The sequence below is a fragment of the Gordionus sp. m RMFG-2023 genome, chromosome 5 (genome assembly GCF_954871325.1).
Source record: "Gordionus sp. m RMFG-2023 chromosome 5, tfGorSpeb1-WG-v2, whole genome shotgun sequence".
Taxonomy (NCBI): Eukaryota; Metazoa; Nematomorpha; class Gordioida; order Chordodea; family Parachordodidae; genus Gordionus; species Gordionus sp. m RMFG-2023.
The window spans coordinates 7677984-7697766 of NC_088779.1; the positions used below are offsets into that span (position 1 = coordinate 7677984).

Genomic DNA, 19783 nt, shown 5'->3' on the forward strand with positions numbered 1-19783 from the left:
TAACAAGAAATTGACAAAGTGTTTTTAAAAATGCGGAAAAGTCGTATAATTAGGATTTATATTTGCATAAAATTTTAACGGGACTCGAGTAATAATATCCCCCAGTAAAACTACTATTAATTAAAGAGAACCGTCTGAAAAACCGGTGAGTCAATCAGACTCAGTCTATCTTATACCCAGGACAAGGCCCACTTGATTTTCACTACACAATAACTTAATATTGGTAATAACTAGATAAATCACTGACAGAAGTTCTGGAAAAAACATTATAAATACCCGTGCACAACAAGAGATCACTGACAAAATGCAAAAGTGCCCTGACTGAATAAAATACCTAAAGAACAAAATGGCATTGAGCCAATATACCCCAATTTTATAATAAATATTTTTGAAAAATGGCGGTTCTTTGTCTAATATTTTTTTGCTGGAGGTACTTTTGTCCGGGTATTTTTGCCCAGTGTTTTTTTGTTGGGGGTATTTTTGTCCGAGGTTTTTTTGTCCAGGATATCTGTCTGATTACACAAAAAGACCGGTGGATATTTTATACTTATTTTTTAAGTATTCTAAAATTCGTCAGCGTCTATTTTTCCCAGGGTCTTTTTGTCCAGCACATTTCTGTTCGTCATTCAAAATTAAATATTCTCCTTCGAAATGATATATGTGTAAGTAAAAAAAATTAATTAAATGATAGCTAGTTAGCATTGCTGCGGATATTTAAGGGTAAACGAATAAATCTAATTTTTAGCACTAGCCTTAAAACATTTCCTATTATATATTAAATTGTTCAATTTCTACTTATTTAGAGATAGTTTCAATTTATTTTTTAAGAAAAGAAAAAGAGATTTTCACCACTGGCAAAATTGAATGATGGACCTTCATCTTTCACCAGCTGGTCATGTTAGCATACCTAATAAATTATCCATTATTTTTTGTCAGGAACATTTATAAATTATAATTTAAAAAAAAATAAGATGTAAAAAATATATAATTTATTCAGTTTTCTTTTCATGCCTTTTGTAATATTAATTTTTTTAATCGGTCGACTGGCCATAACCTGCCATATTTGAATCATAATATCAGGCGAAATCTTTGGTCTCATTTTGTTTTCATAAATGCCATCTTAAGCCAATAAGACTGACCACCCCCCCCCCCCAATACACCTTTTTATACAATATATCACTATATGCAAGAATTTGAAAGGAAAATTAGTAAAAGTAAAATAATTTTTTAAAATAACGACTTATAATTGAAATTTTCGAGAAAAAAGCAATTTTTATGTATAAAACAAAAGTGGAAAAAGAAAATTATTTTTATATAGCTAATGACCTACGATAAAAGGACCCAAAGGCCTACTATAATTAATGCTCTGCCTAATAGGGATTAGGTTGCAAACTGAGCACTTGTGTTTAGCGTTCTACTATTCTATATTTAAACCTTTAATTATTATAAACTATTTAAGTTTTTTTTAACACCAAAAATCGTTGTTTACCAATGAGCACGTTACCATTTAAAAAAATTATTTGAAATAGAAACGCTAAACAAAAACGCTTTAATTTATGCGTGTTATAAGATTTGTATTTTTAAATTATTATTTTTGTTCTTACTGGATCGCTTAATTTATTAAATTTATTGTATATACTTGCCACGGCCTGATTTATTATTCTAAGGGAAAAAAAGCGTAGCTGTCATTTCCCTTCCCATAAATTTTATTGAAAGCCTTTGAGCAGGTTGCAAAATTAATAGTGATCATTATTTATCAGAGACCAGCGGCCAGGAATCGGCATGTAAATTAATAAGCCAGGGTAGAACGTAGAACATATTTTTTTTTACAAAACCAGGGCCTTATCAGCTGAAAAGTTATAAATAAAGCGTTATTTATTTACTGCTCCTATTAGAAGATTGCCAAATAATTTTTTTAATCAAATTCAGATTTTTATTTCGAGAGAGTGGGAGGTTGTATAGTGTAGGCAAGTGTGGCTAAACGGCCCGATTTAATAATATTATGTAACCCTGGAGATTTTGCTCATAGATAGTAAAAGGCATGGACCTCTATTTGCCAAATCTCGAGGGCTTACTTTGACTACGCTCTATGCAGTGTGTAGGATAGGATAAATTTTTTTAAAAGAATTATACAAAATAAAAATTGATTTGGATATATTAATCGATTCTTCTAAAAGTTTCTTAAAAAAATCACAAAAATGACATTTAAATCTTTAGTTCCAGAGTTCATCTTTTTTTTTAAAATAAGAAATATTTTTTTATCAAATTTTACCTAAAAATGAGCATTTTATTATTATAAATGTTTTATTTAGATTTCAAATTTTATGTATACTTTAATTTATTTTTATATTCATTTAATATAATAAGATTTGATTAGGTGTTGTCTTAAAATCATATACCGTCAGTATTTATTAGGCTGGTTACTTTTAAAAAATTTTGAAATTCGTCGGAAATATATTTCGGCAACATGGTGCCTAATACCTGCCCTATGGATTTCAAACAATTTTCACCGATAGCGTTGTTAAATCCCCTAACTTTAATAATCTTCCAATGTGGCTTAGCCAAGCTTATAATTTTTTAAAAAATTGACTTAAAACCCCTAAGTTTAGCTTAGGAAACCTTTTTGAATTGGCTAAAGATAAGTGATTTACCCATATCTTTTAAACCATTTTTGAACGAAAATCAGAAGTTATTAATTTCAAATGTCACGTGATTTGTCAGCTTTAAAAGTTAGGAAATCCCCATGTAAAGTAAAGCAGAAGTTAATATAATTTTGATTTCTAATCAAAAAACGTAATTATTATTGGTTTAATAAAAATATTATTTCTAAAGGAAAAAAGTTTAGGAAGGAAAATAAAAAGGACATATATAGAAATTATATATTTAAATAAAATATTCAAACAGCTTTCCCGATTTACGGATCTGCAACCACGTTTAATAGCACTAACCCGTATATCGAATTCACTGAACAACCGCCTCGAAACATAAAGGTAAAATTAGACGATAGCGTAACGTTCACGTGTAAATTTTTGCTCAAAAATCCCAACCTTTTACTCAGCGGACATTACAAACTTAACAATGATTCATGTAGCTGGGCTCTCGCCGAAAATTCTTTCGACGTAATATCATTATCTGCGAGGGGTTACCGAACGCTTTCCGATGAAATTAGGCTCAAAGTTGACGTGGAAGATTCCAAGAGGGATCACAGCTGTCAATACATGATCCCTAAAGTGTCGTCTGGTATGAATCAACAATTCAGATGTGTGGTAAAGCTGTTCGATACCGGAAATTTTGTTAATGATAATAGACGCGATCCCACCATTTCCGATATAACCGTGGAGGGAGATCTATTCAATTTAACCATCTTGTGTAATACTTCCTCTGCAAAAATTATTATATTTTTTTTATTGCTTATCGAAATTTAGGGGATGGAGGGGGTGGTGAATGCAAGAATTTACCATCAATACCATTCTAATCTATTGATCATATATGAATCATATCTTAGCTATTATGTACTAAATTATTTTTTGTTTTTATTTATTATTTGCTATCTTTTATCGAAATTAAGGCAAAACTGCAGATTATATAAATTTTAAATAAATAATACGCTTACTCTTTTTAGCCGAACCAGAATCTCCCAATCTTTATATAGCCCCGAATGATGGAGTGATCGAGGGTGATACGCTCAATATAAAATGCATTAGCAATTACGGCAATCCCGCTCCACAAATAGAGATATATTCTAATGACAAGTAAATTCGTGATTGTATTAATGTTTTAATCAATCCTTGCAAACATACTTAAAGAGTCTCGCTTTAAAATCGATAGATTACCATTATTTTTGTTACTAGAATATGTGTTCGTAGGTCTGCGCACTACTAATAAATTCTATTCGCATTTTATACGAATCAACTTCGTATTTGTACGAATCGTTTAATTTGTCTCGTCATTTACAAATATACGAATTATTTATGCATTTTAAGAATAAATGATTCGAATACTTCCCTCGAAATTTTTTAATTTTGTTTAGCGAAATTATTCGATTCGTATTGTTACGAATGCAAAATTTGATTCTTATTTTCATATTATGAAAACACGGGTGTAAGCGGAAAAAATATTCCCAATAATAATTTTTATAAAATAATTCCCCCAGAATTGATTTTCTCAAAATTTGTAAATATTTTATTTAAGAATTTTTATTTCGTGGATATATTTTTAGATGATTTTTTCAAAAATTTTTAATATCCTAAAAAACAGGGATTTTTTTCCTAGATTAGAAAAAAAGTCCAAGTTTTTCATTTTCATAAAACAATATCAATTTTTAATCACAACATATAGGGATGGGTCCAAAGTTAAAATTTTATATTTTTAAAAGAATTAATATATTAATTGAAAGTTTACGAAAATGAGTTTGGGTGCATAATGTATAAATGCGAGAATCATAAATTTATTTTTATTAAAAAATTTACAGAAAAATTGTAGATGATCAAGACAATAAGTTGGTATATCAACCGCCTCTGTCTATGAATAAAACGAGTTCTCTAACTATAACTAAAAATGTCACACTGAAAGATGATAAATCCTTCCTGTCTTGCTCAGTTATTAATGATGCCATAGATCGTCATTTATGGTCCAATAGCTCTCGTCCTCTGGACGTCAAATGTAATAAAATTTATCAAATTATCGTATAACTACACAAGATTTACTTTTGATTTTATTTATATGGGCAATTAGTGCTGATAAAAATCTTTGCTAATTTATGAATGTAGCTAAACGAATTAGGGTTAATTCAAAGGAGTTTTTGACCTGAATACTCAAAAAGATTTGTAGATAAAAAAATTAAGTAAGATTCTGTCAAGGAGTGCCGAACATTATATATAGAATTAATGAATTTTTAAATTATTATAAAATTAATATTACAGGCAAAATAACACTCATATTTTTAAAATCTTTTTATTCGAATTTGCCCCTATTTGACCGGTCAGATATTGGTCAATTGACAGAATCGTATTTGAACGGTCAAATACACAACCCGGAAACAAATATCATCTGAAAAATTTGCTAACACGATAACAGAAAGGTTTATTTGGAGAGAAATAAGAGACTTAAATGAAATAACCTTGCCAAATTTTGACCTAACCGTTTTTTTTTCAAAATGGGAAAACTAGGGTCAATGGATATAAATTTTCACGACAAATTAAAGCTTTCATTTTTTTACATATTTTTTATTCGTATCAGTCCCCCCGAAATTATTTCTCATTCCGCCCACCGACACATACTCCTCCAGAATTGGGTTTCCCGTTAGAATTACATGCGTTACAATAGCAAAACCTAGAGCTTACGATTTGAGATGGTCAATTCATAATTCCTCGACCCCGCTTTCTGCTGGCCAAGAGATCCATAAAAGTTTGGGCCGGTCCCCTACGGAAGACGAACTTGCTAGTGAAGAATTTGAGGCGATTAAAAATTCGGTACTCGATTTGTTCCACGGATCGGATCGTAAAATGACAACGACCAATACATTGGGAAATCATGAAATTGGGGAATGGATCAAAGTCTTGGATGTCAAATTGAATGGAATGCGAAAAACGGACTCGGGGAAAGTATTGACTTGTTCCGCTTCTAATGGCCTGTCAATCGGGCCTAGGTTTAACCGTAGGGAGGATATAGATATTACTATGCAAAATACGAGCGTGAAGATAAATGTTATATGTAAGTGTTTATTTTTTTTAAAAAAAGAAAATTTTTTGGATAGAATAATTTATAAATATTCTTTAAAATTTTTTTTTTACATAGTAAAGTATAATAACTTGTAAAATGCCATTTAAAGCTTATCCCTTCTAAGTGGAGATTTTTTAAAAAATAAGTAAAATTATATCATGGCCCATAAAAATATTTCGCACAAGTTATCCGACCCGGTCCGAAAGTATTTCTGCCTGGGTTTTGAACTGGATCGCGTGAACTTTTATTTTACTTATTTAATATGATATTCTTTAAGTTGGAAAATGCTATTTTACGATAGTAAAAAAACGATTATCTACCATATAAATTTTTTATAATTTTTATTTGCCTCTTTACGCAGACGATCCTGTTGTTTCGAGTAAGCCAATAGTCAAGATTAACGAAGGGGACGATTTGAATCTTACCTGTCACATAGATGCCAATCCCGAACCTTTTAGAGTGATACAACATTCTTTAATCTACAAAACAAAAATCGAAGAAATAAAATCAATCTATTTTTTAAGGATGAAGGAAGAATCAAATGATATAAAATTATAACTAGATAGACTGACGATTTATTTATTTAAATGTTAATCACTACAAATCAGCTGGTGATTTCTAATTTTTTTTTAAAAATTAGAAACCAAAATGACCGTATCACTTGCTGATTTGTAATGCGACGACGTTTCAAAAATACATTTTAATGAATGAGTGGTTTATCTAGAAATATTATTATGAGATCTTGTAAACCATACCATATTCATAATTATTACGCAAAGTTTTGAACCCCGGAACTAAGAAAAATTTATTTTCGATTCTCAACATTTTAAAAAGGGCAGTTCTGATTACTAAAAATTTTAAAATGAGATTTCTGAGTTCCAGTTTTTACATTTTATCTTGGTTTGAAGGTTCTAATTCCTGTTCAAAACTATCTTAATTAATAAGAAGAGGGGAAAAAAGTAATCACAACATATCTCACAATGTTCTGAAAAATTTACATATAAATTTAGTTGCACTCTTGTTAGAACTGAGTTTCTGTTTCAGGATGATGAGGTTCTGACTAGATACAAAATGATTATTATATGAGCGGGTTGTTATTACTATTCAATTTTCAAGTCATATATGAGAATCGTATAATTTTTGTTATTCGATTCGAAAATTATTCTTTAAAAATATTTTCCAAACACGAAAAAGTGAGACTTATTTAAATAAATAATTAATAGATGTGAAAATAGTTTTTTAAAAAAATATAAAGTTTCACAACAACTAAACACTTGACAAATAATTAAAAATATTTACGAATAATTTTTGAATAATATGATTAATTCAATTGAATAATACTGAAAGAGCTAATATTCGATGAATAGTTATTTTTCAAATAAATAATCGATATTCTTATAAATAACCACGGCTGCACCTTCTGAAATTTGGCATTATTTAGGATCTTTATATAAACTATTTCCTGATCGATAATAACACTAAAAAAATTTAATTATAAAAGTTGACCTTTCATATTTATTAAAATTAAGCTTAATATTTACCAAATTCTAAAATATGTATATATTCCCATTAGATTAATTGGAGGAAGCAAGAACGCGAAATATCCCTCGATTATTTGAGTAACAATAAAACGTTATACGTTCCCAAAGTCAGCAGATATTTTAACGGTTCTTATATATGTAGAGCGGAAAATAAACTCAGGATAACCGGGGGTACGACCATATTGGGAGCTGGAGAATCCGTATCGGAAATCCATGTTTTATGTAAATTTAAAAAAAGAAAAATTGGAAGAATGCTGATTATTTTTAGGATATGTCCAAACTTATTTTGTTTTGTTTTTACTTCATTTTGTATTAAAATCTAACTATTGTAACATAAATTTTTTTTTTACAAATAAAATTTTTTGATGTAAAAATAACTATTTTCAGCTTTTTTTTTACTTTAATATTATCAAAATAAACTTATAACCTAATTCAATTCGATCAATAATTTTGTGGTATAGTAGTTTTTTTTACTGGGAATCATGTTTGGACATAGCTTTAAGTTTTTTTTTTAAAAATGTCTATTTTGTTTAATTATGCTATTCATCACAATTTCTAATTGATAATTAATGATTCAATGATAAACATTAATCTTTATACAAGTGTTTATTTTTTAAAAATTGATTTCTATAAGATTATAAAAAAACAGTAGCCAATGATGTATATATAGATATATTACTAGATTGGTGATTCATTCAATAAATGTATTTATAAGTGTCCCTACATATCAACTGTAGAGTCATTTTGTGGTTTGCACGTCGTTCAAATAGCACGAGTGTGCATTCATAATGATATGCTACAGCTGATTGCATGTATGGAAACATCAGTAACGAATCGCCGTAGTATATGTACATCATAACCAGTAGCAGATCTAAGAATGAAAACGTATTTAGCAAAACCTAAATTTAATTTATGTCCCTTTCCCCACTAAATAATAGGATTTAGTAAAATGTCATTCTTTAAAATTATTTTTTAAGGCCGTGTTGTGTACAAAACATTAAAAATTTAATTCACAAACTTTCGAAACACTAATGAAAATAAATAAGATATTTTAAATATAGAAAAAACATCCAAAACATAATTCTAAGACAAAAATTTAAGATACATCATTTAAATTAAATGTTAAAATTTCATAAAGTTTTGAAGCTTTTCGAATTATTTTAAGAAATAGTTTACAGCCTAAACATAAAATATTTATAATATTTTTTATATAAATCGAAACCTTATTATATAAAAGACGCACCGGGTATGCCAACAATCAGCATTGCCGCTAATAATCAAAATAAAAGGACGGAGATGGGCCAAATTATAACGATAATCGAAGGGAAATCTTTCCAGCTATCTTGCGGCATAGAAAACGCGAGCGATATTGGCAACCCGAAGCCTTCTTTCAAATGGTCAAAGTCTATTTTCACCGATTCCGGCAATATCGTTAACGCCCATTTAAATTGGGCCAAAAGCTCCAATAGTGATCCCTACCTAAATAAAGTTAAAGAGGTTCAGTTAGCCGTGGCGCCTACCTATAAAATAAACGGGGCAGGCATTCAAGATACGGGCATATACTATTGCGCGGCTTACAATGGGAGAGGGGAGAGCGAAAAAACTATCGTCAAGGTCTACGTCAGAGGTAAGAATTTTTTTTTCTGGCAAAAATGGAGATTATATTTTACCACAAGGTTAGTTCTCCATTTAATCGGGTGAATAGTATCTATATTTTAAAATATTTTAGCCTGTAGTTTTTATTTAAAAGATTTAGTATTTAAATAAATTGAATATAATATGAATTTATTATTTCCTGACATTACTCATGCAAAATAAGTAAGGATAAAATGTAGGTTTTTTTAAAATAATTACGAAGATCAGAATTAGATCAGCATCAGTCATAAAAAAAAGATATTTTACAAATATTTTTTGTTTTACTAATTTTTATTTGACAAAAAAAAAGTTTAATTCAAACACAAACAAATTAACAACACTATTATGCGAGATGACAAATGTTTTGTCTTATGATTAATTTTGTTATTAATGTTGTTAGAAAGCCCGATTTGGGTCAATTTGTAAAAACAGCCAGATTTAGATTTTAGCCAAAATAAAAATAATATTATGCGTGCTTGGAGATCTTGCTCATAGATGTCAGAAAGGTTTGTTCATCTACTTGCCAAATTTCGAGGCTTACATAGTATTATTTAAGTTAAAATCTTAATGCACCAGGCGCGTACGCAGGAATTTGGTCTGGGGGGGGATAATAAATTTTTTTAAGAAATAATATTTTTAATTAAAAATACTAAGCATAAATTTATTAGGATTAATAACTTTTCTAATACACAATTTTAAACTAATGTGAATTAAAAAAATTATATATATAAACCGGCATTTAAATGTGAATCATAAAATATAAAGTGAATATAACCCACGATATGAATCACCTAAATGACCCAAAATTGAAATTTGAATTTTTTGAGCTTTTAAAATATATAAAGTATAAAAAATTTAAATGTTGTAAATATAAATTAATACACAAAAAGTTTCTTAGGAATAATTGTATTTTGTATGTTTTGAGCTAATTTTTCAATTATCAATCCTTGCTTGGCGTTAAATGTCTATGAATATTCAAAAGATCCAAATCATTCAATCTACTTTCAGATGTTGTATTTCATAGGTATGTTTTTCACAGACTTGCAGGCCCGGCCCCTGAGCCGGACCGTATTTTAATTTTTTTAAATATACCCGGGCCGGGCTCGTAATTTTTTTTTAAAAACACCCGGGCTGGGCCTGAAAATTTTTTAAGAAAAAATATCCGAGCCGAGTTGTATATTTTAAAACCAAATATTTGAAATCGCCATTATTAGCTATAAATATCAAAAATAAATATAATTATTTTAAAAAATTCGGACTAAGCCAGCCGGGCCGGGCCTGAAAATTTTTTAAAAAAAAACCCGGGCCAGAAAAAATTTTAAAATAAAATCTGGGCCTGGTCCTGCAAATGGTACCTCTGCAAGGCTCTGTTATTCTTCTTAAAAAAGTGAATGTTCTCTCATTAGTTTACTAAAGAGCTGCTAATATATATATAACCATTTTAATAATTGGGAGTATAATCTAAAATGTGTTTGAAATATAAAGCATCCATAGCATTTCTTGGGACTGTATCAACCATAGTTAATCTTTTAATCATAGTTATTCAGCTAATAAGGCATCATAAGATATTTTAACATCTTCATGATAAAAATATAACAAATATTTATATTTTTTTTCTATCACCATATGAAAAAGGTTGGGAGAGGGGACATTTGTTTTATAATACTCTTCTACTGATCCTATATTAATGTTTTGATGATGAGCTTGCTTGCTGCAAGTCGAGGGGGACAAATATTTAACACGTATAGCTCTGCTTTTGACTCAACAATAACATATAAAATATGAAATTCTTCAACAACACTAGCTCTATTTACTTGAGTTCTAATAAAATGCTCTCCGCTATTCTCATCTTCTTAATCAAGTCAATGTTATGTTTTTAAAAGTATTACATAAAATAGTTGTATAATTAAATAATACATTCTAATGAGAAAAAAAATTTGGAATAAGTATTGAATCCAATAATTTTCTTGCTTCTGAGGAAATATTTCTTTCAAGCCATTGTGATATTTCAGTAATAGCATTAATAATCAGCTCTTCCAACTCCAAAATAGCTGTTACTGTGGCGGAGACTCGATCTCGTTGGACAAGCTTGCAATTTTTTTCTCCCTGTTGGACAAGGAGTTTCAGAGATAATTATTATTTTATTAGAAATTTAGATAAATATTACGCCACTAAAATTTGAAAATAATAGGTAAATTACGCCAAGGAAAACTTGAAATCGAAATTGATTGATAAAATTACTTAGTAGATGAATGTGATAAATAAAATATATATATATATATATGTATATATGAGATAAGAATAAATATTAACAAATATAAATTAATATTAACAATAATATTTTTGAAAAATATAATCCGGCATCTGCATTTTTTGGCTTTGGGGGGGGGGGATTTGTCCCCTCCCCCGCTGCGTACCCGCCTGTAATGCACCATTTTTAAAAAGCGACCCAAATACAGCTGTTTAACATCACTATTTCAATTTATAAAAAATATTTACATACAAAAAGCCTTGCCAAAATTAGTACCAGAAAGATATCATTCCGATGCTACAAATATAATGACGGTTAATGTGACCCAAACATTTTTTAAATTGGAATGCAGTTTTACAGGCAGACCTGCTCCCCAAATTGTATGGTTCCGTAACGGAAAACCTATAAATCGACAGGGCACTCAGAAGGAAAAAAACACGTTTGAATCATCTCCTAATATCTTCCGTTACAAATTAACCCACGTTAGTAGCTTGAGGTTTAAAATTAAAATCTTAATAAATTTATATTTATTTTTCTTTATTTTCCGATTTAATTTAAATTATTATTTTAATCTAAACATGTATAGTTCGGTGGGATATAATCAACATTTAAATCGGTATGAAGAATTTGATAACGATGATGATATCAATAAAAGATTTTTCATCAACGAGTCTACATCAGCCTATTTTAGTCAATACCTATCCAAAGTAGAATTATTAAAATTAAATTTTGCTGTTGTTTTTGCAATCGTTTACGAAAATCTTAATCAAATAAGTTTTAACAATTTTTTTAATAAATATTATTGGAAATCGACCCAAACCATTTTTTTTATCGATATCAATATGATATTAGCTGATTATTGATATTCCGATTTTAATAATAAATAAAACCTCACTGGGAACATGTTTTTAGAGAAATAGAAATAAATTCACCAAAAATGAAAAAGAAGGAGAAAAATTAAACTATTTAAATAAAATATATATATTAATCTTTACCCACATCTGGCAACCCATTCCTAATCCTGTCCAAAAAATTGGCTCCTAAGTCGAAATTAATCTCTTAATCATATCGGTCATCTGATGATAATTATTTTTTCTAAAATCAATTTAATATTTAAAAAAAAATAAGAATGAAAAATTTTTTGGGAATTCTTTTTTTTTCATTTTTCAATTTTTATCCGGGGTAATTATGGACCAGTGTTTGTTGGGTTGCTACAATAAATAAGCAAATAATTTACTTCAATTATTGTATGAGATTGGTTATTGCCGGATATTCAAAAAATGTAAAGCGGTTAATCTATATCAACAACTTATTTAAAAAAATTAAATCATTTATAATCTCTATTTTTTTTTGTAAATAAAAGGTTACAAGTTTTTTGCATTGGAAAACCCCCATAGCACCGACTGACAAAGGCGTTTATACTTGCGTAGCTACCAATGACGGAGATCTAAACGCGGCGTCACTAAATGATGGTCACGGACTTTTATTTGATACTGTTTTATTATTTAACGTTACTACTGCCGAAACAGCAAGAAATAATTTTACCTTGAGAGTACTCCACCCTCCAGAAATTATCAAAAGTTTTACTCCAGATAAAGTAGCTTGCGATGTTAATTCGAATAGAGCAGGCAGATTTTATAGCAATTCTGATGATAGATTGGAAGACGAAATAGCAACTGTATCCCTCAAATGTTTAGTCGCTTCGGATCCCAGGCCAGAATTCAATTGGAGATTCGATAATCATATGGTTGGCTTAATTCCATTTTTAAAAATAACTTTAACTACTTCTATCTTTTTTTATAGCTCCCAAAGAACAATCCTACAAACATGGAATCAAAATATAACATATATTCTAACGAAATTATCAATCGAGATCGTGACATGATTTACCAATCTACTTTGAAAATTAATGACCTCAATGCTGGTGACCTAGGAATGTACACTTGCATAATTAATAATGTCATGGGATTCAGCGAGCACCACATCAGTCTGCAATCCAAAAGTATAATCATAATACCATAATTTTTTCCTTCTTTTTTTGTTTAAAGTCAAGATTTGCCCATTACAATAATTGGTTAATGGGTAGTTATTTAGCTATTAGCAATTTAATATCATCCCCCCCCCCCTCCCTCTTTTGTTCAATTCCCGGTGTACGGTTAGACAAATATATCTGAAACTTGTTGGTCACGCTTATAGGTAGGGTTAAAAATCCTTAGAGGTATGGGTTATAGGGTTAATAGCATATTTAAAACAAATTGGCTTAATAGTTTATTACTTACCCAAAAACTAAACTAAAATTTTATAATTTTTATTAAACCCATTAAAAATGAAGGCAAGCCCGATCCTCCCACTGACCTAAGATCCGACTTAATAACCCACGAGTCGGCGAGTATTCTGTGCAGCACTGGATTCGACGGAGGTTATCTTCAAAAAATCAATTTGTATTATTGCAAGGTTTCGAATTTAACTTACACCTCGGATTACGACGCTAAAGACGGGGAGGAAAATAGTATCGAAGGCGGAAATAAATATCTTGGAGCTGATCAAAACGTCAATAATGATGTTTACGATAGACAAACTAGAGTTTGTTTATATAAATTTTCATATATTTTTTTAGTTATGAATTATGATCAATAACCTAATAATAGTATCTAGTCAGGCTTATTCACTATATAAGTCCAAGTAACTGATTTCTATGACCTTCCAAAATTCGATATTTAATTTAGGTACAGATCTCCATATGAGTCAAAAATATCTTTTTTTTTAAAAAAAAGAAGATAAAATCATTTTTCTTTAAATCACTACCCCATATAAGATTTATAATTGTCTGATTTATTATTATAGGATATTTCCAAAGGGCGCTTCGAAATAATAGATGATATCTCCAAGTTTGGAGTGGACGTGGACTCTTTGTTCGCTAGAAACGGTATCAAAAAAATATCCTTACAAGTTACCCCTCTCGGCTATAATCTTTACAATTCGTCGATGAATCACGTCGACATGAATCATCAGAAGCAAACGGCTTACTCAAATATGGTGAAGTTCGATCTTGAAAGTAATATCGATTGTAATCTATAATTTTTTTATCAACGGCTATGATTATAGGGAAGGGCCCGAGGCCAATTTTCAATAAATTTTGAGGTCATTCAGATAAACTCGTATAATTTTGCATAAATTGGTAATTTAACAACAATTAAAAATAATTTACTATTAACTAATATTCAATATTATTAACTAATTCATATTCCAAAATGGGCGTGTTATTAATATAGTACCTACTTTTTAAAGAAAAAATTTGTATACAAGTTTCTTGTTAACCCATCTCCACTCCAATTTTATTTCATAATAAATGATTTCTAAAAAATTAATAAATTAGATCTAAATTCCAATACTAAATATATACTATGGGTGGATAGCGAAAATGTCTTAGGAACCAGTCAACCTGCGATAAATAGTTACATGGCAATTGAAACTGGATTCAGATTATATGATAAGAAAGGTTTGTAAATTATTCATAATCACTTTTTAGGATTGCAGTTTGCTGTAGGATTGGTAGATCTTTATAATTCGAATTTTTTTAAAAAATATTGTGCGAATATATATTTTTTTAATAAAAAAAATCACATATAACCTGACTGCTCAGAACAACAGTTATAAAAAAATTTAATTTTGGATGAATTCATATTAATATATTCATTTAATACATTATTAAATATAGAAATACCGATCCCTAAATCAATAGTTTATCAAGAATATAATGGTACGATAACCTTCTTAACTTCTATAACTGATGGCCTATGCGCAAAAATTACTGAACACAGTTTGAAAATTTTAATTTTTAAAATTTTTTTAATATTATAATATATTTTTATTTAGTAAAATTACATTAACATTTTTAGAGGAGTTTTCCTTTCCTATCTGTTATTTTTTTGGTAAGCTTGATGCATACTAAGTATTAAACTCACATGTTTGCAATTCAGCCGTTTTAATTTATATTTTGTATTTTTAAACCTTTTTTAAAAAAAACCTATTAAAAACATTTAATTAACGACATTTTTCATTATATAAAGGTGTAATATACATTTTTGGCACTAAATAAAATTTATTTTTACCTTAATATATTAGGTCAAAATTATGACGTGTTATTTGATTGCGTAGGATTGCCTCATGCCTCAGACAAAAATCAAGACACTTTCGTGACTTTGATCCTCAAAAATATCCGTAACCGTCACACTAATAAGAACTACGTAGACGATGCAAACATTGGTAACAATATCATGGATGATACATACAATCAGAGTCATTACGTTAAAGAGGGATTGTATGTGAAGCTATGCGCAGTTTACGATAATATCAATGTGTGTGGGAAGCAGGAAAAAGCGGAAATCATAAGTCAATATTTTTATATTCTGGAGTTGATATCTATATAAAATTCAACTACTCAGTATATTGTAAGGTAAGCTAATCCCTTTAATACTCTAGTTGGGGTATATGATAGCCTGACTTTTCACCCTAGAGTAATTGAGTATAGTTCGGTTGGGTAATGATTAAAAATCAGTTATTTTGGCTCAAACTATAGGCGCATGCCGAAGACCTCCAAGTTGGGTCCCGAGGTCATTTAAATGCCTTTAAATTTGGGCTAAATTTTCAAAAAGACGAATGCCGAGGATTGGGTTGGGAAAACACGTTAAATTCTAAAATTTTCCTAAACTTAACTGAATCTCTGGCCATTCTAAAGAGAATGATTAAACTACAAAAATATAATATTTGACAGAAAATGAAATTTTAAATCAAATTTTAATTAGGGGGCCTATAATTTAATAACAAAAATTGATATATTTGTTAGGCGATCCAAAACCATCCAAATACTCTCCTAAAAATTCATTACCACAATCGTCGATCGTGATGATAGCGATATCTATTCCTGTCCTAATAATATTGGTACTTATAACAGCGTTTATCGTGTTTTGCCTTAAGAAAAACAAGGATAAAAGTATAATTTTTTTTAAAAAATTTACACAAAATAATTTTTAATTGATTTAATATAAATATTAAGGAGGGGGTGGGGTAATAATTATATTTAAAAAAATATACTTTAAGGTTAAGAATGAATGTTTTATATATTATCGACCTGCTCTTATGATTTATTTATCTCAATCGGACCATGCTCTTTTAAAGAGATAGATCTAGACCGTGGTCATAAATAAAATGACCGGTCTTTTTATTTTTTGGTATATTAAAAATATTTTTGTTTTTACTAATTTGATTCTTGTTTATTAGTAAAATGCTTCTTTGAAACAGTTATGGTTTTCATATTGCAAAATAAAAATTAACTAAAAATTCACAAAAACTAAAATAACTCCTCTAGGAAAATAACATAAAATAAATTATACAAAAAAATAAGGTAAAATTTTTTTTTTATTGAATAATGAGGCAAACTTAAATATTGATATAATACCAGTCCGGACCATATAAATAAAAAGACCTCCAGACCGGTTCCTCAAAAAAGGTCAGCCCGGTCTCGATCTGAATCGATAGGACAGGACCGTTGACCTTAACTAGTTTGGTATATAGTAATTTGTTAAACGTGACTAAATTTTATTAAGATGCAATAAGACTCATTAAATATATATTAACGGAGTGACCATTTCCGATATTCTATATATCATACCCCATAGCACAAAACCATCTCTAATATTTTAATAAGAACATATTAAAATCATTATCTTTCAAAGCTATACATCATTACCCTATACTATCAGAGTACAAATAAATGTTTATTGACCTGTATGATTTTTTTTTATCACAATAATAAAATCTAATATTAGTGCTAAAGGAATACGAAATGAAGCGATCCATGCAAAACAACATGAAAAACAATAAAAATAACATTAACAACGATCATTTTGCGTATGACAATTATAACCGAACCCTTCAAAAGATGAATTCGAATGCGCTCGATACTAACAAACAATACGCAAACGGAAATTTGAATTACCAAAATGTCCACGATGATAGGAAATATTCTGGATTCGTCAATAAAGGAATGGATCTGGTTGATGAACCATACACTCACTATAATGATCTTAACTTCGATCAATCAACCCCCAAAGGTAAAACTTAAATTATTTTGAAGGAAAGAAAGGAAAGTTTTAAAACAAGAGGTTTAAACAAGAACTAAAATAAATTTTGTTTCACTTTCGATTCTTAGATTTTGATTCCCAGGGCTCTAGACACTGGTTCCAAACTGTTAATATATTTAAGAAAATAATTAAATGAGCACTCTAAAATGGATCACATATCATATTTTGAAGAATATACTTAGATTTCCTATAAAATCCGATTTTAAATTAAAATAAAACGCGCTCAAAAAAATAACACATTTCCGCTAACAACTATAAATTTGGAAAAACCACCGAAAATCATATAGTTTAGTTCATAAAGCACGACTTAAATATTGTGAAATTTAAATATAATATGAATTTAAAATATAAATGATGTAAGATATAAGATTTAAATACGAGTCAGGATAATTTTTTGTCTATATTATAGACATCAGGTCGGGTCATAGTTCGTCTTATTTTTGAAACTAGAGATTTTCAACTAAGGATGGTTTGTTTTTATAGGTGCATATTAAATAAATATTTTGCTTATAAAAGGGTCACAAAAACACTCTACCCACTTTAATCTAAATGGTATCTTTCTTCTTTTAGTAAGTTTAGAGGAAGTTATAGAGGCGGCTGAAGACTAAGAAATAAGACGAATATAGTGATAAAAATTTGCTCCATTTGAGCCGACGGCTAACTCAATATCCTATTCAGGAAATATTACGCAACCCTGAAGATTTTTTGCCTGGAAATCTCGAGGCTTAAGCAATATTTTTCTGGCTAAAAAATTAAGTGATATGTTTTTACAAATCAGCTTAGATGAAGCGATTTTGCATCACTATTTTTATATATGCCTTTTTAAATATAGGGAATAACACGCTTAAGAACCATAAAAATACTCAAAACTATCATCAATCTGATAATAACGACACTCTCGCTAGAAATGATGGAAATGGCTATAATGTTCATGATGATAATCAGAGCTCAAACACGAATAACGGCAAGAAAATATTTCAGCAAAGATTCAGGACTCCGGAAGATCTTCTCTTAGCGGCCAGTTTGGAAGAAAATGAGGATGATTTTGACGAGTATAATCCCAACTTTGAAAATCCTAATTTAAATTTAGGTGGCAATAATAATTCCTCACACACCAATTTGGGAATTAATAACGATTATTCTCGAAACGGCAATAGTAGCATATACGGTAATAACAATGTTGGTTGTTTTTTTTGTGTATAATAAGTAATACAAATTAAGTTCATTTTCTTTCATTTTTTAAAAAAAATGTGATAAATAAAATTTTTCAATTAATAGAATCTTTTAACTCATTTATAAAATAAAATAAAAATTTTCTACCCCTTAAAATAAATCTCTAGTTTAAAAAAACAAATAAAATATTTTATCATTCTTTGAGAAATGAAAAAGGAATACATTTTTGAATCACATTTTATTTTATAACTTGATAAATTATTTTGAATTACATATTTTTCCAGACGATAACAATTTACACAGCGCCAATATTAGCGAAACCAGTTCTCAAAGGATAATGCATGAAGTTATAGTTTAACAGAGCCAAAAATAAGAAAGATCCCCATTCGATAAAAAAGATTTTTGCTCGTGAGATAATAGAAATCAGCAACTTCTAACACAATCTTTTAACTGTATATATTATAGATATATTTTTTAAAATAACGATATTTCGCAGAAAAAAATTACAATAAATTTTTATATTTTGTTTACTTTATAATATATATTATATTACTTTTTTTTTACAGAAATTAGAATCGCTTTAAAATAGTATATACTTACAAAAAAAAATCTCCTCTTCATGTAATATCTTATATAAGATTTATAATTTAATATAACTTTTCTCTGAATTTACCAAATCAAAACCGCATTTTAGAATTTATATGAGTTATTACATAAATATTATTAAAAAATTATATTTTATTTATAATATTAAACTAAGGAAGATAATGATGAAATGATGAGTCCAATATATATTTTTTTATATACATTTTTTTTAAAAATAAAAGTTTTTTAAAGTTTAAAATATAAACTCCCTTCTCATATAATTCCGTCCAAACAAAAAAAAATTTATTAGCTGTTACGTGAATAAATTAGATATGTTTTTTTAAATGGTTTAATTTGGCATTAACTTATACGAATTTGATACGCAGCAGCCCATTCATTTTAGAATTATACTATGTAATAGATTTTCCTTAATTAAACAACATAAAATATCGCGTTTTTATACAATTTTTTTTTAAAAAAAATTTGATTTTGTAAATAAAGTTTATATTACATTTATATTATTATATAATAAATCATTTTACAAAAATAACATATTGAATTTGATTCATAGCTTAGGCTCATTTAAATTTATTATAGATTTTAGAATTGACTTACTCCTTATTTATAGTAAACGCGATATATTCAAGCGTTGCGCGATTAATAATATCAAGCCAATAAATAAGTATAATTTTTATATATAAAGTGTTATAATGCTAACGCTATGATAAAATTTG

General features: G+C 28.6%; 1 protein-coding gene across 1 annotated transcript in view; it reads left to right on the forward strand.

Annotated features, from left to right (window-relative positions):
* The window catches only part of LOC135929614 (uncharacterized), a 33157-nt gene extending 13668 nt beyond the window's left edge, over positions 1-19489 (forward strand). Inside the window, exons 2-21 of the mRNA XM_065466279.1 lie at positions 2905-3369; positions 3623-3752; positions 4472-4662; positions 5239-5712; positions 6083-6180; positions 7295-7484; positions 8500-8889; positions 11407-11644; positions 11735-11855; positions 12512-12895; positions 12952-13150; positions 13481-13731; positions 13993-14203; positions 14525-14647; positions 14867-14968; positions 15274-15540; positions 15995-16141; positions 16977-17261; positions 18124-18459; positions 18749-19489. Coding sequence (XP_065322351.1) covers positions 2905-3369; positions 3623-3752; positions 4472-4662; positions 5239-5712; positions 6083-6180; positions 7295-7484; positions 8500-8889; positions 11407-11644; positions 11735-11855; positions 12512-12895; positions 12952-13150; positions 13481-13731; positions 13993-14203; positions 14525-14647; positions 14867-14968; positions 15274-15540; positions 15995-16141; positions 16977-17261; positions 18124-18459; positions 18749-18822 — 4676 coding nt within the window. The 3' untranslated portion in view covers positions 18823-19489. The remainder of the gene's footprint in view (positions 1-2904; positions 3370-3622; positions 3753-4471; positions 4663-5238; positions 5713-6082; positions 6181-7294; positions 7485-8499; positions 8890-11406; positions 11645-11734; positions 11856-12511; positions 12896-12951; positions 13151-13480; positions 13732-13992; positions 14204-14524; positions 14648-14866; positions 14969-15273; positions 15541-15994; positions 16142-16976; positions 17262-18123; positions 18460-18748) is intronic.
* Positions 19490-19783: the final 294 nt, after the last annotated feature.